The 27,953-nt window shown below is 39.5% G+C and overlaps 1 protein-coding gene across 1 annotated transcript in view; it reads left to right on the top strand.

Moving 5' to 3' along the window:
- The first annotated feature begins 13,061 nt into the window (after positions 1–13,061).
- Positions 13,062–27,953, top strand: part of Plppr4 (phospholipid phosphatase related 4) — a 37,089-nt gene continuing 22,197 nt past the window's right edge. The window contains exon 1 of the mRNA XM_050137312.1: positions 13,062–13,411. Coding sequence (XP_049993269.1) covers positions 13,190–13,411 — 222 coding nt within the window. The 5' untranslated portion in view covers positions 13,062–13,189. The remainder of the gene's footprint in view (positions 13,412–27,953) is intronic.

The following is a 27,953-nucleotide window of genomic DNA, read 5'->3' as shown; positions in this document are numbered from 1 at the left end:
ACCCAGATAGATGGCGCCCAGATGTGTGGCTAGCGGTACAGGTGGAGAACTTGATGGATGCCGTATTGAATATCACACTGCAGGTGTAGAGGTGAGAAGTGAGCACTCAAATGAATAATAAATGTGGAAGGGTGGTGAATATCAGGAGTAAGATTGTATATAATTGTAGATATGGTACGAGGAAAGAGTAGACAGCTGTTTGTACGTTTGCTTGGGTGTATTTTGATAGCCAGAGGAGCTAGGGTGGAGCCCTAATTCAGTGATTTTTTAGAGTTTGTAGATATTGTAAATATTTCACTTCATCCCCCACCCTAGGGCGTTTTCAGACTGTGCCAAGACTCAGGGAAGCAACCCCGCCCATGCTCCCAGCAAACTCCTGGTGCTGTGGTGTCAGAGCCATAGCCGCTGTGACTGCTTAGTGGGTCAGAGAGCAAAGAGAGCTCAGGGTCCGAGACCTGGCAATGACTGCAGGCCAATGCCTCTGGAAATCGCTGCAGTTCTAGGCCTGCATCTGGGCTCAGAGAAGTAAAAGTGGCATGGGCCCACCTATCTGCTCCTGATCTTGGGGAAAGAAAAACGGGGGTAGTGGCATAGCTCCACTCACCTAAACACCCAGCCAGCCAAGCCTGTGGGCGTCTAGGTCTCAGAGACCCTGCAATGGTCACCTGGGCACCTGTACTTCAGCTAAGCTTGTCAGCCAGCACCACTGTGGGCCTCCAGTGGGACCACCCAGCCATGGAGAGTGTGGCCTGTACTCCACCCAGACCCAGCAGGCATCAGCTAACCCGGGCCTCTCCATTCTTGTTCCCAGGTGAGATTGGCAAGCTGCATAGAGGCCAGCCCTAGCTTCACCCTACCCAGCCAAGCATCCATGAGAATGCAAATTGCTGCCTGTCAGCTAATGGGAAATTTGGAGATTGAGTTAGAACACATGGCTTACAAACTTTAAATAATTTTCAGAAATTATTGGGAAGTATTCAGTGTCTATGGCCCTATTTAAAGGTGTCTTTAGCCCCTCAAGTGGTATTTTTAAGAGGAGTAGTGATCCCAGTTTTTCCCATACACTTCAAAGACACTGCTAGACAGGTACTGGAGCAGGTGGAATATGCAATGCAGAATCAGAAGGTACTTTATATTAATTATAACCAACCTTAGCAAGCATATATTTTACCTACAAAACTTACTCCCACAGGAGTATTATGGCAAAATGGTTCTCTTTTACAGATATACTTTTCTGCTTCACCAGTCAAGGTATTAAACCCTTATTTTGAAGTAGTAGCTTGTTTAATACAGAGAAACTAGATGGAATCTAGGTAATACTTTGGTAGAGAACTTAAGGTGACCAATGTTCCTTATACTAAGCAATAGGATGATTGGTTATTTCAAAATAATGATTCTTGGGCAATTGCACAATGATCACATGCTTTATATCATCAAAATAGTAAAAGTTTAAGAAAATAATTTGGATTAACAAGGGAAATTGCTCTTCAGATTGCTAAACATTGTGATACATGTCTATAATATTTACCTGTACCTCATCTGGTAGTAAATCCCCAAGGACTGCTTTCAAATCATTTATGGCAAATTGATGTTGTGCATGTTACAGAATTTGGCAAATTAAGATTTGTGCATGTGACAATTGATACATATTCAGGTTTCTTAATGGCCACTATACAAACTGGAGGAAGCCACTAAGCATGCGATCACACTTTGCTTAAAGTGTTTTTCATATATGGGAATCCCTAAAAATTATAAAAATGGTTAATAGATCCAGACATATTCACAAAGCATTTCAGCAGTTTTGTTTCCAGGGAATATTGAATATAAAACAGACATTCCTTATAATCCTCAAAGACAAACCATTATAGAGTACCCATGGGTCCTTGAAAACACAACTTAAAAATATAATACCCTCAGTTGTCATGTAATGCCTTAAATAATGTCCTTTTAATTCTAAATTTCTTAAAAATAGATGCCCATGAGCAATCTGCAATAGGTAGATTTTGGCATGATGGCACCAGAGTAACCTTCAATAAAGCAAAATGGAAATACCCTTGTACTAGATTATGGAAAAGGCCTGACCCTGTTTTAATATGGGGTTGAGGGTAAGTTTGTACTTTTCCACAGGAGGAGAATGAAGCTCAGTGGCTTCACTTGGTGCAATGTATGGAACAGAGGAGTCCAAGCCCTGATGGCACAGTAGCTGCTGAAGCCTTAGGAAAGGAGATCATGGTAATGGTTGACTGGTTGATGATTCCCACATTCCATATAGAATTATTACACAGATTTCCAGATATTAGTGAATCCTATTTACTCTGGAGCTGGCCCAAGAACACTGACTGAATGTTCAGCAATTTATCCATACTATATCTTGGGACACAGAACTCATTTTGTCTGTATAATATTTGTCTGCTGTTGAAATGGAAAGCCTGGAAAACGGGTATCTCAGAGACTCCCCCTCTATGGGAAAAAGACTCATTGATGCCTATATGTTTTCCTTTGGGTTCTCTAGGATCACAAATTATAGGCTCAATGCCCTTTATTTCTGGCTAGAAACCAAATATGAGTGAGTACATCCCATGTTCCTCTTTTTGTGTCTGGCTTACCTCACTCAGGATAGTGTTTTCTATTGGGCAATGAGGACTACTGAGAACTCAAGAACAATGGCAATGGGTTTTTTATCCTACTGCAAGTACTGGCTTTGTGGGAGCCTAGGCAGTTTGGATGCTCACCTTACTAGACCTGGATGGAGGTGGGAGGTCCTTGGACTTCCCACAGGACAGGGAACCCTGATTGCTCTTTGGGCTTATGAGGGAGGGGGACTTTTTGGGGGGAGGGGGAGGGAAATGGGAGGCAGTGGCGGGGAAGAGACAGAAATCTTTAATAAATAAATAAAAGTAAAAATCTAAAAAAAAAGACTCATTGAAACAATCGAACACTATTATAGAGGCAGTGTGTTGGCTAAAGCCCCTCCTCAGTCCAATAAACCTCATTGGAGATACTGAAGAGACCCCACAGGTTGATGGGTAGAACAAAAGTTTTGCTGATGAACTGTAACAACTCAAACTTATCTTTGAAAGTTAGAAGCAGCAATGCAATTGGACTATAGGAAAGGAAAAAGACTCACAATTCACCTATTACAGAAACTTTTTCTTGTTTTTTAATCAGAATAAAGTTGTGAAAATTGTGATTTTATAGATTGTGTGTTTATTATTAATTTTCATTCTAGAAGTATGGTATTGACCTATTAATTTTTGTAACTACTTTGATTAACTATGAAGACGTTACTGGTTAAAAAAAATTGTTAGAGTTTATATGAGAAAAATTTGACCTGGAGCTAATGAGTCCTTAGATTTGTTATGTTTAATAAGACAAATTTTTATTTTGATGCAGCTAAAAACTATCAAAGCTATCCTGGACCTATTTAAATAGGTCATCCCATCTTAGTCATCCTCTACTCCTTTTTAAGGAGATATTGTGTAGGAGATATTGTGGCTAGAGGGGCATGTGTATTGTAAGGCATTATCTGTTTTCCTATGATTATCTAGGTTTTTGTGAACATTCTCGATGGAAAGTTGGCTCAGGGGTGTACAACATCTAGCTACATACCGTCCCTTAACCGTTTATAAAGAGATTATGGTAGTCAATGATGGGTAAGATCTTTTTCCCTCCAGGAAATCTAAGACAGGATGTGCATGATGGAATGGATATACTGACGATACGTAAGTCTGGAAGGTGGAAGAGAACAACCTAAGCCAGGCACAGTCATCTGTCCTGTAACAGAAGCTTAGGCTTTAATAAATAAATTTATAAAGGAGGAATATGTCAGAGCCCATGGGTGTGGATCATCTCTTCCACATCTTGACTAGAGATCAGAGAGTACAGGCCTTTCCTTGATCATTCAAGGTTATTACAGGAGCTTGGCCTAGGGTGAGGTCACTGCATATCCTGCCTAAACAACAGAAGATTTGCCTCAGGATAGGGTCACTTGGTGCTTTAGGTATAGAAAAGGTAATTGCTCTGTTTGTTCTTTGTATCGTGGTAAAGAAGTCTTTTGCCTCCCCCCCCTTTTGAATTGGGACATATGATAAATATATCCCATATGATAAATAAATGCAGGCTGACTCAGTATTCACTGGATTGCCTTCCTGACTTTATTTTGTGTCTCTATATATTTCTTTTATATCTCTGTTTTTTTCTGCCTAACATTTCTAATCCATGGACCCCTACCCTGGAATGTTTGAACCTGTAAAAGCTGGACCTCACAAGAATGACACCCCTGAGCAGTTTGTCCTGGGGCATATAAGAAAGCAGGCTGATATGATGTATGATGAGCAACCCACTAGGGAGTGCTCCTCCATGGTCTCTGCTTCAGTTACCTTTAGGTTCCTGCCCTGGCTTCTCCTGGCAACAAACTGTGATGTTGGAATATAAGCAAAATAAATCTTTTTCTCTTCTAGTTGCTTTTGGTCATATTTTTTTTAGCACAGTGATAGAAAGTAAGCCAACACTGTCATCCTGATCCCCTACCCTGCCCCTGCTGTGGTTGTTGCTGTTTCTAGTGAATTCTGCTTTTTAAATAATTTATCAGATTTTTTTTTTCAGGAGACCTGTTGTTCCAGGTCTAGTTAGATTACCTAAGAGTTCCTTTAACTTCTCAATCAGTAAAATTAAAATTAGAGTCTGGTTCTCTTCCATGAAAAAATGTTTAGCTTTTTGTAAGACAGATTCATCTCTCCACAGACAGAAAAGATAGAGAAACAACTTATTGGAACACTCATCTGTGTGAAACCCTTTAGGGTAGTTTGAAAGAGAAATGTCCCCTATAGGCTCAGGTATTTGAATATGGGGTCTTCAACTGGTGTTGCTTGTTGGGGAGGTTATTGAACATTTAGTAGGTAGAGCCATGCTGTTGGAAGCATATCACTAGTGAGGGGTTTGAGTGCTTATCATCTATCTTCATTTCCAGTTCACTCTCAGCTTTTTGTATTATTAAATATGGCCAAAGAGTTTTCTGTTTCAGCTACCTGCTGATATGCCTCCCCATCATGACAGACTCTAGCCCTACGGTACTGCAAGTCAAAATAAATGTTATTCCTTAAGCTATTTTTGGTCATGAAATTTTATCAAAGCAACAAAAAAAAAGCATAACTATACGCCCTGTCTTAAGGATACTAGGACCCTAATTATTGTCATTTGCCATTTTCCCCATGATCTGCTCCAAAATGACTTATCTTCTAGCCTGCTTACAAAGCTCCGTTAACCAAGTGCAAGATCATCTTCTTCAGATAGAAGGAAGCCTTTTCTAGAAATACTAGACATTCTAAATTTCAAGCTCTATATTTCAAAATGTAAATGGAGCCAACATTTCACATCCTGATTCCTTTAGAGTGGTAGTGCTCTACTGATATATATCCATTCTGGTACCACCTTCCTAGTGCTGACCCAACACACAGCATGCACAATTCACCAATGGAACACACCAGCTCCAGTTACCCCCACTGAATTATGCACATGAACAAGATGAATTCTTGCCACAAATGGAGTTCCAGAGTCACTCCAGACCCAGGTTTGGCAGACATCCTGATCATCACTCCTGCCTGCAATTTGTGGGTGGTACCAAATTAAGATTTGATATGTGACTTGCATTGAGGCTTAATTTATGTATGCCTTACTCCCACAGAGAAACCTTTACAAGATCCTTAATGTTACCTATATTTGTATATTTTATAAAGTATACATTATATTGGTATTCTTGGTGATGAGTGTCAAAGTCATATAACACATAAAAATGTTAATGTGAGAGTTTACTGATGCACATGGCTGAGCCCCGGGAGTATTTGTGTTGGAGCTCTGCTTGTAAATAATTTTATTCAGGTGCTAAAACTCTGTGGTATCACATACCTCTTATCCATCCTTAATAAGACATATTAGCATATGTCTCATATAGCATAGAGATGGCCATCCCACATCACATCTTTCCAGGTTTATGACTACTTTTTTTTCTTTGCTTTCTGTTACAAATTTTCTTCTTTTGGTGATGTAAATATGACCAACAGGCAACTTATATGTTATACCTGTATAGCCTTGCCACCAAAAACAGAAGAATGTTCTTCCCTCTTGATGCTATAAATGACACTTGTGAGAGGCTACACTGACTTTGTAGTCATCTCTGAAAAAAGGTGCATTGCACGCCCGTCAGATATTGGCACTTATAAGAAGCCTCATTCAATTCAGTGCTCAGTCCCTTATTAGCTCTGTGAGTTCAGACAGTGCTGCCACTTCCTGGGACTTCATATCAGTCGATATTTGTGATCAAGTTCTCCAAATTCAAAAAGATTTTGTAAGCAAAGTCTATTCAACTGCAAATTTATTAGTCACAGTTCTGTGTGGGCATGTGTCAATGAATCTGAGTTAAATGAGCACAGCCTCCACATTTGCAGAAGACACACAACAGATCCTAACTGGTGCGGCATCCATCGAATCTGTGTAGTTATGGTCCATCAAAATAAGCTCTGAAGGAAAAGTTCTTTTTAACTATTATTAAATAGCCATCAGTAGAATAGCTACAGATAAATGATGTAAGCATATGCTTGTAGGTATTTGATATATTGTATTATTAAACTATAATTCTACTTGATACTGAAGTTAAGTGATACCAACTCTAAGAATGATCTTGCTTCAGCTGCTTTCATAAGACCTTTTTCTAGTATATGACCATACTGCCCTGAATGCCTCTTTCCTCCTCACAAGATCTTCTAGGGCATGCTGTATGAACCGAATTGAATAAGCATCAACGAAGCTTAAGATCCTCTGCTTTCCATTACCACATCATGCCCATAAGGACATTTCATTAATTTCTTTAATTCCTTCCAAAACCAGTTAGATTCCTTCCCTAGTTTATCTGAGAACTGGTTGTGATACATAATGATTATCACCATGACAATCAAGCAAAATAATCACATGAATTATAATTCAGTGTGAAAAAATAGAGTTGCAGCTCAAAAAAGAGTTACAGAGCTAAGTAAACCACAGGTTGGAAGGTGTTTGGAAAAGCTACATGCACACATGGATATACTTAAATTAAGGGAGCTAAATGACAGGTACAGTATAGAAATTATTTTAAGCTTTCATAGTCTGAAGACAACCCTGGGAATTTTCATAGTGCAAGTAAATGCTCGGTAGAATTTAGGATAATTTGCATAACAACATTTAAGAAAAGATGTGATGGTTAGACACTGGGAGGTGAAGAGAGGGTACAGATGCACTTCATTACAGCATATTTCTCAGCAGCTCCAAAGAAATGCTCAGAACTTTCATGTAGGACTAATTATAATCCAACCTCTAACTACCAACCCATGGATAATTATTGAAAGACAGAGAGAACAGGAGCTACTCTGAGCTAATTAAAATAATTTCTCAGTTGTAGATGTCAGGCTTTTTTAACACTTCTTGTGGGAGTTGAAAGTTCTCACAAAGACATTTGGGGGGTGGGGGAAAGAAGGTAACTATCCCAAAAGAATAAAAAGATGAAATGTTAAATTAATAAATAATCATTCCCTCAGAATTGTAACGTTGTTCTTATGTTACACAAATCAGTGTGACAATTCAGGCATGACCAACCTGTGGTGCATGGTCAAATGCAACTAAGATAGATATAAATGCAGCCCAACACATTTGTAGAGGAAGAGCTCAGAAGAGCTCATCACAATGCCAAAGGTCTTGACAGCATTCTAGAGGGTAGAAACAATGGAATTTTATATTCAATGATTATTCAACAAAATTTTGACATATGAAAAATATCATACTAATGGTTCAAAAGAAAAACATGAATTAAGCATTTTTTTCATATTTTACAAGAACCAAAGCAAAGCAAAATGGAACAGGATATACCAGAGATGTCTAAAAAAGCCCCAAATATCACAGAGGTATGAAAGGCCAAAGAAAGTCTACAAGGAAGTTGATACAAATTTGAGAGTTAAGAATGTAAAAAAGACAGAAAAAAGATCTGATGAAAGATTTTTAATTCAAGAAAATAAGGCTTAATCAACACCACTTCAGTCTTTGCAAACAGAGAATAATTGATAAGATGCAAAGATTGGTGAAGATTAGGCTATGGGTGTTCTTACATACCAAGTTTGTGAATTTAAGTATAATTTCCTAGGCTACATAAAGTCAAGGAACATAGTATTTCATTGTATTTATGTTTGTGTGTGTATGAGAATGTTGCCTAATGTATTTGTGTACCCAAGTATATAAAGATGTGCATACTTGTGTATGTGCATGCATGTGTAGGTCAAAGGTCAATGATAAATATACCACTCTGTCACTTCTTTCTGTATTTTTTTTTTAAACATAGTCTTTTTGGTGAAGCTCACGATTGGCCAGATAGGCTTCTGCCCAGGGAGCTACAGAGGGTCTGCCTGTCTCTGAATCCCTAGGGCCAGCATTACAGATGCATGTTTCCATGCCTAGCTTTTATGTTGGGTCTAAAGATCTGAACCCAGGTCTTCAGGGTTATACAATAAGTGATTTACCCATTGAGTTGTCTCCTCAGCCTCTTTGCGAACATTTTACCTGAAGGAGCAACTCAGTCATTACTGGACCTTATGAAAATTTTCCTGGTACAAAATTACAGGCTTAATCAGAAAAGGAAAATTTTGAAATGAGGAGAATTAAATAAATGGTGTTTACAACTTCATGGCGATGATGACAAAAATGACGAGGGAAGAAATGAAAAAGATGACTTGGACAGAAGAAAAATGGTGTTTATCATTTTTCTAATTATCTTTTAATTAGAAGTATAAGAATATGCATAGTAAAATAAAACAGTTCATAATCAAGTTCCAATGTGCATAGTTGAGAAAAATAGATGGTGGTGTTTGGAGCAGGAGGTTACTGAGAGCTGGTAGAAAATGGGTAGAATTCATATATGTGGCATCATAGTGCATTTCTGAGAGAATGGCATGTGGGAACTCACTAAAGAAAAATAAACGCAGCACACATACAGCTTAAAGAAACTTATCAGAAGAAAGGACACACATATACAGAGTGATAGACAAGCAGGTGGCTGAGACGGGAGAGTCTAAGAGTAATTTCACAAGGGAGCGAAAGAGCTTTGGGCTGGACTTCTGAAAAAGAAAACCAAAGACTTCTATTTTAATTTTGTATTTTTGTTAACTTTGTGCATTAGAAATAAATTTGCATCAATTTCACTCTTCCCCATTTCCATTAAAACTCTTCCTGTGTCCCCATTCCCTCTTAAACTCATGACCTCGTCTCTATTGTCATTACACACACACATACTCAATACTTTCATTTATAAAGTAATATATGTTTTATAGTATATTATATATAATGCCTATGTGTCATACATATATATCACATATAATATATAGCACAAACATACATCTTATATGTAGGTATAGGTATATATGCATGCTACCCTCCCTCAACAGCCATTGATCTACTGTAGCTCTTTATCTAGGGATAGGGCCTTGCAAAATTTCCCCCATCCATACTGGCATATCAACTGGTTCTGTCATTATGTCACAAACCAAATTTAAATTGATGCTTATGCAAATAAGAAGTGAATAAGTCACAAAGGTAACATCTTATTGAAAAGTGAAAAGATTTTGTAACTAAGTATGAGAAGCATCAAGAATGATGGGATATTTGAACTGGCTAGATGTGGCCATTTAATACTTCAATTAGCTTCTGTTTTCTTCCAGTAAGGTATATGGGAAACTTTTGTATAATGTAGCAACCAAGGAAAAAGATAGACAATTTATTTGCTTGTATTACTCAAAACTTTCACTCATGAAGTGATTAATCAACATAACACTTATCTGTAAACTAAAAGAAAATTAGGGCCAGCTATATAGAACTTGGTAGAAAAAAAATGAAACCATTTTTACAAACCACCTTCAACATTGAGGACACCAGGAAACATTCTTATCAGCACTATTCTCTACCCATTGTTACCATGTGAATAATTCACATCTGGGACAAGATAAGTTGTTTAAGTATGCTACTTAGAGATCTTCATCATAATAGCTGTGTAGAAGCAGTTTAATATGCTTCCCAGAACATGAATATTTTCAGTGGAAATCTTCTTCCATTGAAAAAGGGCACCCACTGCAAAAGCAGTTCTCTGACATTTCAAGACAGAATATTTCACAGCACCAATAACCTGGAAAAAAAATCCCCCAAATGCATTTGATGTCATTATTCCATCCGTCAACTTTCTCAGCTAACTAAGGAAAAAGTAGTTTCTACATTGGTTTTGAGTTCCTATAGCCAAGCACAAACCACTTTCCCGTTATCAATAAACATTTTCATTGGGATATGTGTGTGGCATTTATCTGTAAGGTCATAAGTCTATTTAATTTTAAATTAGCAGTATTATTTCCAAGTAGAAGCCTATTCCACAGCATTTGAAAAGATGGTGTAAGAACTGATTGCCTTTTTCCAAAAGAGAAATTCTTCAAGAGAACTGATCATGTAGCTTTGGGAAGCAGGGTAGAAAGTGCTCAGAGAGGGAAATAGACTTCCAATATGGTATGGGGAGAGACATTTTAAAACAGTTTTCTCATCTAAAAATTAAAAATTCAGATGGGTGAAATATTTGATCAATTACTAAAATAGTAGTAAGCTCTAAACATGAAATAAAATAATAAAGCTTCTAGATGTACTGAGTTAAGTTCCCTGTAACCACATGGTGGCTTACAAACCGTCTATAATAGGGTACAATATTCTCTTCTGGTGTGTAAGCATCCATATAGACAAAGCACTCATAGATGTAAAGAAGTAAGCATGAAGGAGGAGATAGAACAAAAAAAAAAAAAAACCCAAGAACAAGAATAGCAACAAGAAGAACAAGCCGGGCAGAGGTGGTGCACACCTTTAATCCCAGCAATCAGGAGGCAGAGGCAGGCGGATCTCTGTGAATTTGAGGCCAATCTGGTGTACAAGAGCTGGTTCCAGGACAGGCTCCAAAGCAACAGAAAAACCCTGTCTCAAAAATCTAAAAAGAAGAAGAAGGAGGATGAAGAGGAGGAGAGGGAGGGGGAGGGGAGGGGCAAGAGGAGGAGGAGGGGGAAGGAATGGTAAGCCTTGGGTTGTAACTGTTATTTATTATGTGAATGAAAATTTTTTTCAAGGACTCAAATTTTGAGCAGAAACATGAAGTGCATAGGCAATTAACTGTGCAATGTTGATAGAACTGCATTTGTGAACAGATAGGCACTGTGAGTGCAAAGATTTTGAGGTAGTGAAGAGCTAAACTGGATCCCCTCACCTTCAGGCCCAGAACAAACAGTAAAGTCCAACAAACAGAATTGAGTATGACCCTTCAAGATAAAATAGAGGTTTTTTTTTTATTTTTTATTTTTTTTTTTTTTGGTTTCTTTGCATGGTTAGGAAGCTTCTAGAAGGTAAATCAGAGAAATGAAATGAGTATTTGTTTTTCAGAAATCCATTTTGGCTATTGTATGAGGGATAAGGAATGATTTGAAGATGGTAGGGACTGAGTGTTTTTCTTCCAATCAAAGTAAGACCTGGTAGTGGTTATGGGTGGTGGTGGGGAGTACTCGATTTTAAAAGATAATATAGTGTTTTCCGTGGCTTCTATTTTCTGAGTGAGTTCAAGTTCAACTGACTCTATTGACCTTTGATAAGTTATCATGTAAAAGAACTATAAAGATCAAATACCTATATAAACTTGAAAAAAAGATGGTAGGGAACACAGAAATGATGTAAAGTTAAGATATAAATTTTAGGGGGAAGAAAAAGGTATGGGTGGAACCACAGTCAATGGAAATTGAACCATCGCCAGTTAAAAGGGGAACACTAAGATCGTAAGGTGGGGGAGACTTAAAGCTATGGTCCCAAGTCTCAGGAAGTCAAGATCTTATGTAATATTTTTATTCTGCTATAGTTTGCTATTCAAATAGACATCTGGTTTACCTGGAGATAGAATGTCACTGAGTTATGTTGCATCCGGATGGGAAAGTATACCATAGGACTCTGTAACCTAATCCCGGCAGAACACTGCGTGGGTAGTTAAACATGAATGTTAGTGGATGTGGCCCCTAACTCGCCCAAACCCCATTGGAGCAGCGATGAGAAAAGCCAGCTGAATAGCAGGCTGGGGATTCAAAGTCATGTGGTTGATGAGGAGCATTTGAAAGTGCTGGAAATGACCTAGAATGACCCAAGTGAGTGATCATAAGCGTGGTGTGTTACTTTGTGTTCATTGAGTGTTTCTTCTGTATTGCTTGATTCTAGTGGTTGCCAAAAGAATCACAAAGTTGAGAGAAACCATGGACACTGACAATCAGGTAAAGGGCTCCACTTAAGACCTCAGTGTTTATAGAGTCTTACTTCCATCTTATAGCTGTGTGTTCCCACACTGTGCTAGGGAATAAGAGTGAGGTTGGAAAAGGGAGGTGGGGTACAGCGGGAGGGAACGGCAAGGGAAGACGGAGGGGAAACTGCTGTTGCACAGTAAAATAAATGAATAAATTTATTATTATTATTTTTAAAGAGTGAAGTTAGAACCTTTGGGACTTATGACGATGCCACTTCGCCCTATCTCTTCAAATGCAGGAAACACTCACTTAGGTCCCCAGCTGAACCAAACTTTTCTCCGTGCTTCCTGGGAGTTACCTCCCTAGAGATCTGCAGGCAGGCTGACACTCTTGGGTAGCAGCCAGTTCCCAGTAAATTCCCTCCTTGGCCTACTTATCAGAATGAAGTTCGAGTTTTAATTCTGCACAGGTTGAGGGAGCTTTTCTTGCTATGGGTAGGGGTGCTGCGCAGGTTTCTGCTCTCCAGGAAGCCAAGACAAATACCAGATAGGAGACCATCTGAGGCCAGGTGCCTGGCTCCTCAGCCTTGCTTCTGCAGAAACCTGGAGTGCTTCACCAGTTTCCCCCCCCCCCCCCCACTCTTGACGTCAAGCTCCGACAGCCAGCGGAGGAGCCTTTCGCCTGGGCGGCGAGGAGCACGGGGAGAGCGGCAGGGAGGGGAAGCCGTAGCAGCAACAGCTTGGAGGAGGGAACAGACATCTATCCCTTGCCAGCACGACCCCGACCGGGGCAAACGCAGAGCTGAAGAAGAAGACCTGCGGGTTCAGGGAACCGCGGGGTTACTGCAAAGAGGGGCGGGGAGAAGGCGGGTACGCTGCATGCAGCGCGCTGGCTCCAGCGGTGCCCGCGGGGAATGTGACATCAGCGGCGCCCGGCGCTTGCGGCTGGAGCAGGCAGCTTGCCTTGCCCGCGCGGTGCACACCTCGCCCGGGGGAGGACGCGGAGCCCGGCAGGCGGCGGGGATGTCGGCGAAGGAGAGGCCAAAGGGCAAAGTGATCAAGGACAGTGTCACCCTCCTGCCCTGTTTTTATTTCGTTGAGGTGAGTTGGCCCAGGGCCCTGGCGTAATGCAGATCTTTCCGGATAGCTCCGGAACGAATTTGGGTCCTGGGTAAGATTGGTGACCACACCGGAGCACCAGGGTGTGCGTCACTGCTATCCCCGCTGGACCCTTTCCCTTTCCCCCTACAGATTTTTCTCCAGAGCTTCCCTGAGTCGGCCTGGGGACACCTGCCAGCACCAGCTGCTTAACACTAGGGGTGCCTTGCTGGGTGGCCTTAAAGGAAGGGATACCTGTCAGAGTATAGGTCTAGTTTCGGCCCTGTAGTGCTTGTGTGTCCAGGGTCCATAAGTGCCCCGGAGGATGCCTATATTTGGAATTTGTGATTTTCAATTTGCTGACGGTATTTAGAACTCTGAGCTTTTGGTGGGAATTCAAATGCATACAGCTTTGCCTGAGCTATAGGGTAGGAGATGTTTGTGTGGTTTTAGGATTATGTGGCGTCTATTAACCCTCCCAAACCCTTCTCCTACTACAGTTGCTATGGTACTTCATCTGCTTCCAAAATTGGGTCATTTCTAGATGTCAATCATCAGTCTGTTGGCCTTTTGCCATGCTATGTGTGGGTGTGTGCACGGACATATATTCATAGTTATTTATACAGCATGGTGTAGATACATAGAAAAACAAGTGAATATATATTTTAAATGTATGACATCATCTGAGTTCACATGATTTGTATCCATGCTCTTATTCTGACCTGAACAGTATTACAGTTAAGCAATTAACATGGGGTTGCACTCATAATGAACCTCTCTGGCTTACCTAATGCAGCATTTGAGGGAGGAACAGTTTATGGGAGGGGTGTAAAGATTGACAGGTACAGGATTCCGTGTACTGTGATCCATTGCATTCGGAGGACATTTTAAAGCAAGGGGTTTCTTAAATTATACATGGAGACAGGGTGCATTGCATACATTTAGGAAAATCTAATAGTTTTAAAGGTAAAACTGTGTCCATGTAATTACATCTTATGTTGAATAGAAAATTTTGAAACTATTACTGCATTAAAAATAGCCTTCCTTCGTTGTCTTTTCAGCCAAACATGGAGGTTCTCACTTCCAAGTACAGATAGGTAGCAGATTCTGTATTTGATGACTGAGAGGTTTGTCTGGATTGGGCAAGAGCCATTGCCTTGAAACTTGGAGAAGAAATATTGTGTCAAGCCTGTCCTTGGAGATTACTATATATTTGGTAGTTTCTTTTATGTGCCATATATTTTGAAATAATTCAAGTGTTAATGAGGTGTATGTGACCTGCATACACTTCAGAGAAATGACCTGTGACACCTTCCTCTAGGACCTATAGAAAAGAAGTAGAGAGAAAGGAGGGAATGAAAGGGAGAAAGAGAAAGAGAGAGAGAGAGAGAGAGAGAGAGAGAGAGAGAGAGAGAGAGAGAGAGAGAGAGAGTCCTGTTTGCTTAAAATCATTGTTTTCTTTATTGTTCCTTTTACAAAGAATCTTGAAGCTATTGCTTGGGTGGTTGAAAACTGTGGGCCCAGAAGATTCCATGAACAGAATAAAGGATTAGAAAAACAGGCTGCCTGCATTCCAGTGGCTAGACCACTTGTGGCATTGCTAATACATTTAATGGGGTGTCTTGCTTTTAATCACATCTAATTAATTTAATCACTTTTAATCACATCTAAAACTATTAAATTTATTGGAAATATATTAATGAATTGTTGGGTCTGTCTCTAGGAGATGCTCACTTGAGATCAACCGGAAGCTGACTACACTGGAGCACAGCTGTATGGCTTCCAGGAACACTTTCTGAATGAGGGCACAAACCAAAACTTAATTGTTCCCTTAAATAATAGAAATACAGACTTTTGAGAAAATGTTTACAGAATACATACCCTTTAACCTAAGATTTTAATGGCAAACGTGTTTATAATTTATGGGAATGGTGTCTCTGGGAACAAATATCTTATAAATGTCATATATTGTCCAGGAGTAGAAATCACTACTTTTACTCTGACCTACTCCAACGCAAGTCACAAAAAGATCACCTGAAACCATTTATCCAGTTTATTATAAGGTTCGTTTTTGTAGTCATTTTCTTGTTTTGCTTTCTGGGTTGTGTGTGTGTGTGTGTGTGTGTGTGTGTGTGTGTGTGTGTGTGTGTTTTGAAGTGGGATTCCATGGAGTCCACGGTGGTCTCAAACTAACTAGTATCAAGACAGGCCTTGAATTCCTGACCCTCCTGCCTCTCTCCCTTCCACATACTAGGGTGACAGGCATGCACCACTGTGCCTGCTTCATGAGGTTTAAATGAGCACCTACAGCACTGTATTTGGCAAGGGGTAATAGACTTCTAATAGAGAGCTTACACATTTGGATTGCAAATTATCTCCCTTAACCTTAAATGCATGATGAACCCCTAAAGAGACGGCAGAAGACTGGGGAGATCATCAGTCTTCCAGCTATTTAGGAGTTGGCAGGAAGCACTACCCAGCTCCTTAGAAATGACTCATTTTGAAGCTAGTGGGATGAATCTTTGCAGGATGAGTCTCTTTTGCAAGATGAATAAACAGAGCTTGAATTAACATGTCAATATAAAGCACCAGAAAGATAGCGCTTGGCCTTGGAACATACTTTTCCAGGATTCCAGGGATTAAGATAGATTGGCAAAACACAAGCAAATCTTCCATCACAAATCAGACCCAGAGCCTAGATATCATAATCGAGGTAACAAAAAGTGTGTGAGAGGACCAGTATTTAGGGGGAAAGTGTGGGAGTCTTGTGATGGTGGGGGACAAAGCTGTCTTTCTTCAAGATATTTGACCGCTTTGGATTGCTATTTATAATACATAGAGGACACAAAGGAACTTAGTTGGGAAATTTTTGAAGTGGACCAGAGAGTGTTATAATCAACTTGGCTGCAATTCTGGCATAAAAATAGCAACATTTGGTTGACTGAGAACAAAGTAGACCTTAAAGATGAGTTGACCTGGTTCAACTATCACCAGTGCCTTATGGTGCATAATTTTGATTATGTTTGCTCTCTCATTCCACACTTCTTTTGATATGATGAAAAATATGTAGGCTCAGTATGTTTATTTGTTTTCTTTCTTTTTTTTTTTTGTGGCAGGGTTTCTCTGTAGGTTTGGAACCTGTCCTGGAACTAGCTCTTGTAGACCAGGCTGGCCTTGAAATCACAGAAATCCACCTGTCTCTGCCTCCGCAGTGCTGTGATTAAAGGCGTGTGCCACCACCACCCGGCATAGGCTCAATAGGAGCACACATATATTCACCTATAATAGAAAATAAGATGCCTATTGTTTGGCTACAGAACGTACTCTGTGGTTAAAGCATCAGGCCTGTGTGAAAATGGATACACTGTGCTGTTTCGTTTCCTCTTTTACAATTGCCCTTGACTTGAAGTAGATTCTTTCACTGCTAGACTGGACAAGGTCTACTTCATTAGTTCACACCGATCCCCAGAAAGCCATCTCCTTTGAGTTTCATAGGTTTCTTTGAATCAATCTTGGTAATATTGGCCACGGGTAGGGACAGTGGAGTGTTCCTAATTTTGTATAGGAAATCTGACCATTATTTATGAAGCCTTTAGAAGGGTATGCACTTGCTCAGTCTTCAGTGATTCTGTTTTTAAAAAGAAGCCAATGAACCAGCCAGATGGCTCAAGCCCAGTGACCTGAGTTAAATCCTTGGCACCCACATGGTGGAAAGGTTAGAAGGAGAGGACAGACTCACACCCACATGTTGCCCTTTAATCTTTATATCATAATATGTACCATGCATACATACACACAAAATGAAGAAATTAATTTTTAAATGAAAGAGGCCATTGTTAACTAGATTTTTTAAAGCAATAGATAGAAATTAAATAATGCAGCCAAGTTTACAAAGCAAAGGTTGAGGTAGAGTGGGTACCAATTCAGACTTCATGTTCACCATCACAGAGACTGGTGCATTCTACTTACAGAGAGAATGTATATGCAAACAAAGTTACTCCATTTGCTTCCTCCCTACTAAAACAAGAAGACAGCACCTGGGAGGCTGGGGTGGGATGATCACTTGAGTCCAGGAGTCTGAAGCCAGCCTGAGCAACACTTTTAAGACCCTGATTCAGAAGGAAAACAGCAGATAAAGAAGCACCAACAAAACAGGAAGATTTAATAAGAGACAGTGAGAGATCTTTCTTGAGGAAGACATGCTTCCTCAGCTCAGTTCTCAGCTGGAAGACACTCAGGAAAAGACTGAGCAGTGGGCACTCCTCAGCTGTCTCGCTAGCCAGCAACTAGTATCCCCAGGAGAGACAAGGAGGAGAGATGCCCCAACCCACTTACTCTGGTAAAGAACCTCTATAATCTTGTGAACACAAGCCCCAGCGTTCAGCTTCTAAGTAATGGTGTCCTTGTTTACTGCCACACTCAACAGTGAGTTAGTGGACAGAATGTTTCCTCCTTTATCTTTGGTTTAGCTGAGAACTAGGTCCATGGTTGGTAGCAGCATTCTATGACAGCTTGCAAAACAAGATGGCTCCTAGAATATCACCCTACTTTATGGATAAGTTGGATAATTCAGTTTCTCAGTGTTCTCAGCATGAGAAAAGAAAGGTCAATTATGGGAGGACCCTCACACAAGTATATATCCAAGGCAGGCTTACATTAACCAAAAGCAGATCAAAATGCTCTTGAATTTTAATTGGCAAAGTCCTCTCCAAGTGATAGCTCTCTTGTCTATGTTGTTGATCGCAACTCAGAGCATAGGTAGTATTTATTAGCCAAAGGCTTTTGGGGCTGAATCACACAGCATTACATTCAGGTAGGGTTGTAGTCTGGGTGCATCCCCTTTATGCTAAGCACTATAACAATCCCTCTGTGCCCAGACTCATAATTTTTTCTCATTATTCACACTACTTAAAGATCATTCAATAAGTATTATAAACACATGGTAAGTCGTTTGTAAAGTTCCCAAAATGGAAATTCTGAAAGCAAAATAAGTGGGTCACAGATATTTTTTAATTTAAATATTCTTCAACTTTGTAACATCATTTCCAATTCCTGGGATAATGCTTACCCATGGAAATAGAGGAAATGTTTTTAATGTTATTCACATGTTTTACAGGTATATTCATAAATACAAGACTGAAATATTTTGTTTCATGTAAATACAAGCACACACTCAAAACTCTGCACACAAATGCATATAAGCACTGATGGTGTGGAAAAAAATCATGCTTCTCCACTTGGCATCTAAAACATCAGAAACAGTATTTTAACCTCAAAATAATTACTTCTTTTGAGAAAGTTTTTTATCAAGAAATTTGTGTCTTAACTTTCATTACCATGAATTCACATTTCTGCTGTTTATCATGGTTTTTCAAGTTTATGTAGCTTCTTTGATCTTTCTGTGAAATATAGATTTTTTTTACATGAACACTAATATCAACAAGAAAAATAACATCACAACATTTCTGCATTTATGTGTACCAAAATAGTAACTGTGAATGTTCCTCCTTTCCTGGATTGGATAGAGATAGTCTCCTCAAAAACTACTCCAAATCCTGCCAAGTGAGAGAGGCTGGCAAATCGCCCCTCCCCAGTTAGTTACAATCCACAAATTGATGCAAAAGAGAAGGTCAAGAGAAAGCGAAGAGATTCCTGGTCCTAGAGACAGAGTTAAATGAGGACACTTTCTGCAACACCAAGTATGGAGCACATAACCTTCTGTTAGTGACTCCTCTCCTCTTCTGAGACACAATCTCTATCTTTCTCCATGAGTAAATCACTCCTACACTTATATCAGGAAAGAAATTAATTCTTGCCTGTTAGCCTCAGAGATTTGTAATGGTAGTGTTGTTGATGATGTTGGAGACAAAGATCTTATTTATAATAATAATAATAAAGTATGGTGAATTTCAAGTGTTCTTTATGTGGAGGAAGCTCTGGCTACATTGTCACTACTCCTCAGAACAAGGAGGTAGTTTGTTCTTGTTCTTTTGTTGTTTGTTTTTGTTGTTTGCCTTCCTACTTTAGCTATGTTTTGTGACAATTTCAGTTTACAGATCCAGGCTTGCTTCAAACTTGCACCCTCTGGCCTTAGCCTCTCAAGTGCTGGAATTATGCCTAACCTCAAACAAGGCATTATTATCTTTGCTTTTTAAACAGAAAATTGTAGTTCATGTAGAAAAATATCTTACCAAAGGCATATTACAATTAAAGAATGAAGCCGAGATTTGAGTACAGACCCATTTTTCTCACACACTGTGACTGCACCACGCCCATCCTGTATGCTTCCGGTAATAATGCTAGGTTTAGTGAAGACATAGAATAGAGACCTGCCTCTCTTTGACATGGCTTGCTTCATGGTATTGGAGGTCATTTGCTTAGATACATATGATTGGGATTTTGTCAGAACTGAAGAATAGCAATTTTCTGTGCATTTTAACTCCTAAATTTGACTTTGTTGATACTATTTCCTATCAGTGGTAAGGGATTTCTTTCTGGTATGGATGTTTTGAAACTGTGATGGTTGTTCACTTACAGAATTCTTTCCTCTCAGCAAGAACAAACGGATTCACCAGGCACCCGTGGAAATTAATGAGGAGCTGTGCACAGGCTAGAAGGATAGGCTTGGAACTGAGAGTTTAAGGAAGTGGAATGGGTGGGGCGAGTTCACAAGTGATGGAGCTAGGGAAATGACTCTTAGAAAGTAGAAACAAAGTGAGGCTAAGCCAATCAGGCTTAGGAGAGGCATGTCCAAAAACCTGAACATAGGGTGAAGCGTGTGTGAGATCATTGGAAACCTACTCTAGGAATAAAATTTGGAGATTCCTTTGGGGACTCAAGTTGTCTGAGATGACTTTGCATCTGGAAAACAATTGTTGCTTTTTATACTGGAAGTGTGTTACAAATTTCATTTACAGAAAAACTGTCCTCTTGGTGTGAGTATATATTATATATAGAAGCCAAGGCTTTGCCCCAAGCAAACACTCTTGTATAAAATACAAAATCAGGAACTCTTATTACAGAACTAACTCCATAATCCAAGAACATCTGGTCTGACACAATTCTGTCAGGTAAAAGAAAACTGTTTTAAGAAGTTAGAGTTAACTTAAGATGTATACAGTTAATATCAGACCAGGAATTCTCCTGACTTCTATTGTAATGCTCTTTCCTAGTTATTATGATTTCTAGAATTTCTTTATTAAATGTATTTTATTTTAGAATAATGTAATAAATATTTTAATTCATGCATAAATATAGTGTGATTTAATCATGCCCACCCCCACTTCCCACTCCAATTTCCCTAACCACCATCCACATCCCCTTCCTAACTTCACGCCATCTCTCTTTAAATAAAAAAATAATAACATACTGAATTAGTGTTTCTAATATGGAGCATAAGCAAACAACCAGGGGCCACAACCCCAAAGAAAACTGACTAAGCCTCCCTCGGTGACCATCAGCTAGGACCTTGTGAGCTTCTCCTACATCCATGACGTGATTCTGACTGGCTTGATCTTGCACAGGTAACCATAACTGTGGGACCTTAAGAAAGAATGGTCCTGTAATGTCTAGAAGACACTATTTCTCAGTAGTCCTCCCCAACTTCTGGTTCATAAAATCTTTCTGCGTCTTTTTCCACCATGCTCCCATTCTTTACAAGAGAATGCTCTGATCTGAATAATCATTCATGCAGGTCATTCTAATTCAGCATGTAGATGTACTGTGTGTGTGTGTGTGTGTGTGTGTTTTCACGCCAGCTTCTTGGTGCACTTCATGGCATCATATTAAGCAGCATTTTACAGTAATCAGGATGGGATCTGTTGCTTTACTGAATTGTTACCCCCCCCTTTTTGATGGAGTATGGTTGAATTGAAATATAAAAATACTAAAAATCACATTTTTCCTGTCCCATTGCCAAACTGTTCATGTGTAATTTCGCAATTTCTTCACTTGGTATGAATGGAGTCTCTTACATAGAGGAAAGGGAACACTGGAAGAAATAAGTATATGCTTTACAACATTATTTATAAAACAACTGAATTTCCCATGATTCTTTAATGTAATCTTGCAAATATTTTGTTATCTCATCTAATTCTTAAACACCAGTTAAGAGCAGATATTAACTCATCTTTACTAGTTAAGTAATTGACACAGGGAAGTCGAGGAACTTGTTTAAAACTCAACTATTAGAAATTGAAGAGATGACTCAGAAGTTGAAACATTTTCCCAGCAAGTGTGAAGGCCAGAGCTGGGTCCTCAGATGCCTAAATAAATGTCAAATGGAAATGGTGGCCAACCAACAGGGAACTCTCCAAAGCAAGCTGGCTAGCAAGACTTACCGTATCAGTGAGCTCTGAGTTTGATTGAGAGATCTTATCCCAGTGAATGAGGTGCAAGAGCACTGGAAGATAATTCTTTTTTTTTCTTTTTCTTTTTATTGAGAAAAGGAAAAAAAAAAGTTTCTGCCTCCTCCCATCCTCCCATTTCCCTTCCCCTCCTCTCACCCTTCTCCCCCTCCCCTCACTCTTCTCCCCCTCCCCCCACTCCTCTCCCCCTCCCTCTCCAATCCAAAGAGCAGTCAGAGTTCCCTGCCCTGTGGAAAGTCCAAGGTCCTCCCCCCTTTGTCCATGTCTAGGAAGGTGAACATCCAAACTGGCTAGGCTCCCACCAAGCCAGAACATGAAGTAGGATCAAAACCCCGTGCCATTGTCCTTGGCTTCTCATCAGCCCTCATTGTTCGCCATGATAAGAGAGTCCGGTTTTATCCCGTGCTTTTTCAGTCACAGTCCAGCTGGCCTTGGTGAGCTCCCAATAGATCGGCCCCATTGTCTCAGTGGGTGGGTGCACCCCCCGTGGTCCTGACATCCTTGCTCGTGTTCTCCCTCCATCTGCTCCTCATTGGGACCTTGGGAGCTCAGTCCAGTGCTCCAGTGTGGGTCTCTGTCTCTATCTCCATCCATCACCAGATGAAGGTTCTATGGTGATATGCAAGGTATTCGTCAGTATTGCTATAGGATAGGGTCATTTCAGGTTCCCTATCCTCAGCTTCCCAAGGGACTAACTGGGGACATCACCTTGGGCTCCTGGGAGCCACTCTAGGTTCAAGTCTCTTGCCAACCCTAAGATAGCTCCCTTAACTAAGATATGTGCTTCCCTGCTCCCCTATCCAACCTTCCTTTATCCCAATCTTCCTGTTTCCCCAAGTTCCCCCAATCCTCCCCTTCTCACTTTTCTTGGAAGATAATTCTCAACAGCAACCTCTGGCTTCTGCATGCAAACACACCTATAAACATGTTCATTCACACACATACATATGCATACATGCAACACACACACATACACACATACAACAGAAAAAGAAAGACTATCAACAAGCAATGTTCTCTTATCTCGGAATAAGGAAATGAGAAGTTTATATTTAAAGTATGAACTGGCTTGATTGTGAGGGCCGTGAGCATCTCAGCTTTCTAAGGTACCTTCGAGAATAGATTAGAATTAAAATTCCAGATAATCATGCAATGAGATAATTTCTTTCTGGTCAAGTGGGTTTTTTAATGCTGAATGTCAAGAATAAAAAATGCTATTTATGACCAAATTAATGCTGAAGTGTTTTGCTGAGAGTAACTAGACCCTAAATTAACTGGCACTGAAGTCCATTACTGTTTTCTTGGTTGTTTTTAAATCAGAAAACAAAACAATGTCAATCAACATAGGAAAGGATAATTGCTTGTTTGTTGTAACAAAATGGTTTCTGACTTTTCTAAAGCTGGCCAACCCATTAGGCATATTAAGGAGAAAATAAAATGTGTGTAATTAAAATAAATGTAATTTTGGCCAAAGAAAAGAAAACTATCAGTATTGCTAACAGACAAATATTGTTGAAAAATTGAACAGAAACACACAAGATAGATTATCAGCGATTTAATATGCCATGAAAAAACTGTTCTTCAAGACTGGTTACAGGTGTACCACCAGCTCTAAAGATTCAGACACCAGTTCCTCACACACGGAGTCTCAATGAACCAATTACACTCTGTCAAATAGATGTTAAAATGGTGTTATGGGGTTGATTAATTTTATGCCTTCATGAAAATCTATTTATCCATCAAATAAGTTATGTACTGATTGCTTATGATGTGGCTCTTTGTTACTTGGACGGAAACAACATCTAAGCATTGTTGGCTTATGTCCTCTGAGGAAGGAATTCTTCTGTAAATTGTCAATGAGTGAATGAATTAAATAAGGCTAATAGTGGAAGCATTTGTTTTTCATTTTGCTTTTTCCTGGTGCTAAGATCGAACCCATGGTCTTGGGTACTTGTTGTGCAACAACTCTCCCACAGAGCTACATCTCCAGTGTGTGTAGTTGTTTTTTAAACTGTTGTATTTAGTTTGTGTCAACATTTTTAACTGTAAAGTAAATGAGAGTGAGCGCTGTGTCAGAAACATTGCCTGTCTTCTAGACTGCTGAAAGACTGGAGAGTGGTGTCTCTGTCTGTGGTCCACATGAGTCCTCATTTTAAAACTCTGCTTGGGTTTATTTTATCATCTAATGGGAAAACACTATGGACTATTTGTTCAAGGCAGAAAGAAAAACAGAATATCTGGTAAATATCTGTATGGTTTCTCTTTTGGAATGAAATCGATACTTAGAAATGAATATGCCACTCTAGGTAAGTATATACTCACCTCATTTTTCTTTGGAAGATATCAAGAAACATTTGATATCCACACCAAGCAGTAGATGGTATCCAAAGGAAAATGTTTCCATATTTAATTCTCAAATTTCTCAGTGATTTTGAAAAAGAGTAGGTCACTGGTAGATGTTTCTAAGAAAGGAAAATATATGCAGTGATTACAAACGTGAACTCAGGAACTAGATGCCTTGAGTTAGTAATCCAGCTACCAAGCTGAATAACTTTACAAAAAAATCATGTAATTTCTCCATACTCTGTTTTCTTATCCCTAAGGCATCTATAATAGTAGCACCTTCCTTAAAAAAAATGAATCTTGGAGATTGCATAACTCAAACATGCAAAGCCCTTTAAATAGTACCTGTCAAATATCAGTTGCATTAAATTGCTGTTAGTATCATTTTTTTTTGAAAGTCATCTGTATGTTACAGGGAAAGAGAAATTATGCCCATAAGAAAGGATTTACAAAGCAATTTACTTTCAACACATGAAATACTGATCCATCGCCTCGGGTCTTCATCTCTAATTTGGTTTCAAGAACAAAATTTTTTCCAAGACATTGCACATACTTCAGTGCCTAATCATGTATGAGAAAGCAGTCTTCAGTGCCAGGGGTTAAGGCTGATGCTCATAAAGCCCAGCCCCCAAGCCCAATGCCACATCAATGTTCAGGTAATGAAGCAGCCACTAAGTGTTATATTAGATTCTATTATTAAATCACTGAGTGGTTGTCATCAGTCTTCTTAGAGCTATAGACGTATAGTTTATATTCAGGCTTAAAGACATAGAACAGATTTTTCCTTTAGATGTAAAATATATACTAGGTATGGTAACTATTTTCTACTAACCAACACTGTAATTGGGAAGACCCAATGTAAGTTTCTTATATTCTCATATGCTAGCAAAATCATTAGAACTTCAAAATAGGAAATATCTCTGTTGGTGTGCATGGTTGATATAAATAAGGCTTTCAAGTATGGGACTATTTTAACTACATTATAAGACTACGTGTGTGTGTGTGTGTGTGTGTGTGTGTGTGTGTGTGTTTCCATTATAGGAATAGCCTAAACATATGTCATCTTCTTTTCAATCACCTATATAGGCATTAACTTATTCTGCATTGAGGGCCATCAAGGTATCAGGAATAAAGAAGTAATAGAATAGGAACAGAAGACTTTCTTTGCCCTAAAAGACCATGTTGTTTAAATAGACCAGCAAATGAACAATTTTTATCCCCAATGATGAATGACAACTGCTATGATCCAGGCATCCTCAGAACAGCAGTGTTCCCAAGGCAGGAATACCAGAGAAGTACCAAAGATGAGAAACCTTCCAGAGCCTTAGGTGTGCCCAATTTCTGATGTATTAAAAGCAATTCACTAAGGCAGATAAAAGTGGAGACAAAATTAGTCCAAATTCTAAGTATTTAAAACTCTTAAGATATCACCAAAATAAACAAAAACAAGAATGGCTTTGGAGAAACTGCGCAAAGAACCTTAGACCTGGGAATATTGTATTAGTAGGACCGCAGTTTGAAAATGTCCATCATCCCCCATTCTTGGCACTGCTCAAGCCCCTTGCACACATGGCTCCCTCCAACCGTCTGTCCTCCGAACTGGCATGGCCACTGACTCCTGGGGCTACTTTTCCTGAAAAGCATTAGACAGATGCCAGATGGTGACATGTGACAAAGGAGCAATAAGATGTAATGGGGCCACAAGATTCCAGGAATTTAACAGAGCAGAATTCAATTACTGGCCTTGTCACACAGACATCAAGAACACTGCTTAACTTATCTGGGGCAGAGTCCTTATATTAAAATAAATCATAAGATTCCCAAGGAAGTAAATTAAATCAGATAAGTAGGAGGAACCATCTAAATAAAAATCAAAATCCACACCTCTCTCTTTAAGCACGAGTATGCTCAATAAATTCTGTTTTTAAGTCAAAATACAATGGGATCTAGTAAGGACAGATCATAGATTTGAGCAAGTGAAACACTTTATGATTAATTTATAAGGAAGAAATGAATATAGAAAGTGTTTAAGAGTTAAAAACAAAAGGGTAGCCTGTTTTTCAAAGCACACAAGTGCACCTGGAGCTCTATTTGGGCTGCCAAACAGCTCCCAAATAAAGTCATGGAGATTTATTATTAGTTACGAATGCTCAGCCTGCGCTTAGGCTTGTCCCACTAGCCCTTTTAACTTAATTTAACCATTTTCTACTCATCTACATTTTGCCTTGGGGCTTTCTACCTGTCTTTCATTCTACTTCCTGCTTCCTTCTTGTCTGGCTGGCCAGTCCCTGACATCTCCCTGGTGTCTCTTGGTCCCTTTTTCTTTCTCCTCCAAGCCTAAATTTCTCCTCCTAATTACTCCCTATGCCACATACTAAATATTGTAAACAATTTATATTTCCACTTCATAGTAGTCAGTCCTTAATAAAAACCATTTTGACCTATTAATATTTTTTATTTAAATATATGTGTGTGAATATATGTGGGAGCTTGAAGTGTACATCAAGCCTGTTCCTTATCCACCATTCCATTATTTTCCTTTTTTCTTTTGTGTGTATGTGGATTGTGTGTGTAAATGCAGGGACATACATGCACTTGTGTGAAAGTCAGAGGAAAGCCTGGAGACTGCGACCTTGGCTAACAGACTTGAGAACTTCTGGGGATTCCCCTGTTACTGCCTGCCATCTTTCTATCATACCACTGGGGTTAGAGATGTGATTTCTACAGTTTTTATGTGGGTCTGTGTGGTTTTATGAGACTCAAGGAGGCTCACAACTGTAAGTGTTTTATCTGCTAAGCTTCTCCACTTTATTTTTGAGGCAGGGTCTCTCACTGAGCCAGGAAACAGACCATTCATCATAAAACATCAGTTCCTCCTAGCTCCTCTCTCTACCCCAGCACCAGGATTACAGAGGCGACCATGTTGGGTTACTTTTCACAAAGGTGCTAAGGATCCAATTCAGTTCCTCATTTTCTCTGCACTTTATTGTCTGAGTCATTGCCTCAGTCCTAAATTTCCCATTGTATTTGATTTTGGAATATCTGTCAAAATGGCCTTTAGACTTCTCATTTCAAATTTCTTATTAATCTACAATTGTTCCTTTGAAAAATTCACATAATAATATTCTTTGATTTCTTGTGGCATTACTCATAGGAAAACCTAGACAACTTGGAAATTTTTGTGCAAGTGTAGTTCTTTGAGAGTGAGGATGATGCTCAAATTTAAACCATCGAATGCCGTGGAGCTTCATCCTTCCAAATAGCACATTACAGTTTGCTGGACAGTTGTGAGTAAACAACCAAGAGACACCTCAGTTTGAACAGCTGTGAAACAGAACATTTGCTCACTCTCTCCCAGGTTTCACCCAGTATCCTTCTGCCTAGGAAATTGTCCTTTTGGCCCTGCTGCTTGGATTGCAATGAAAACCTTTATTGTTTTCTCTTCTTCCTTGACCATCCACTGAATTCCTGTCATGTCTCCACAACTACAACTATAACTAGTGAGTTCTCTATAGCTCTAGTTCTGGGCCACATCACAGTTATCTCCTCTCTTGAATGGACAGCTAGGTCTACTCTGCATCCCCTGGAACTCAAGTCGCTTGAATTGGAAGGTTCTTCCCTCCCCCATTGAGTTTGAGCAGCACACAAAAACAAGTTCCTTAAAACTGCTGCGTGCAAACATACGTTTTGCTAAATTTTGGGGGGGGGCATTCAAATTTTCACTCTACTTCTACTTTGGGACCCCGCTGTCTGTCCTCAATCCCACATCCAGGGCAATCTTGGTAAAAGATACACTGAGTTCTGTTATACCTCCATTTCTCTCTCCAAATATGTTC

This window comes from Alexandromys fortis, unplaced genomic scaffold, assembly GCF_014885135.2.
Source record: "Alexandromys fortis isolate MF-2015 unplaced genomic scaffold, M_Fortis_MF-2015_v1.1 scaffold_19, whole genome shotgun sequence".
NCBI lineage: Eukaryota > Metazoa > Chordata > Mammalia > Rodentia > Cricetidae > Alexandromys > Alexandromys fortis.
The sequence above is the reverse complement of the archived record's forward strand: the minus strand, read 5'-3'. Positions and strand labels throughout refer to the sequence as shown.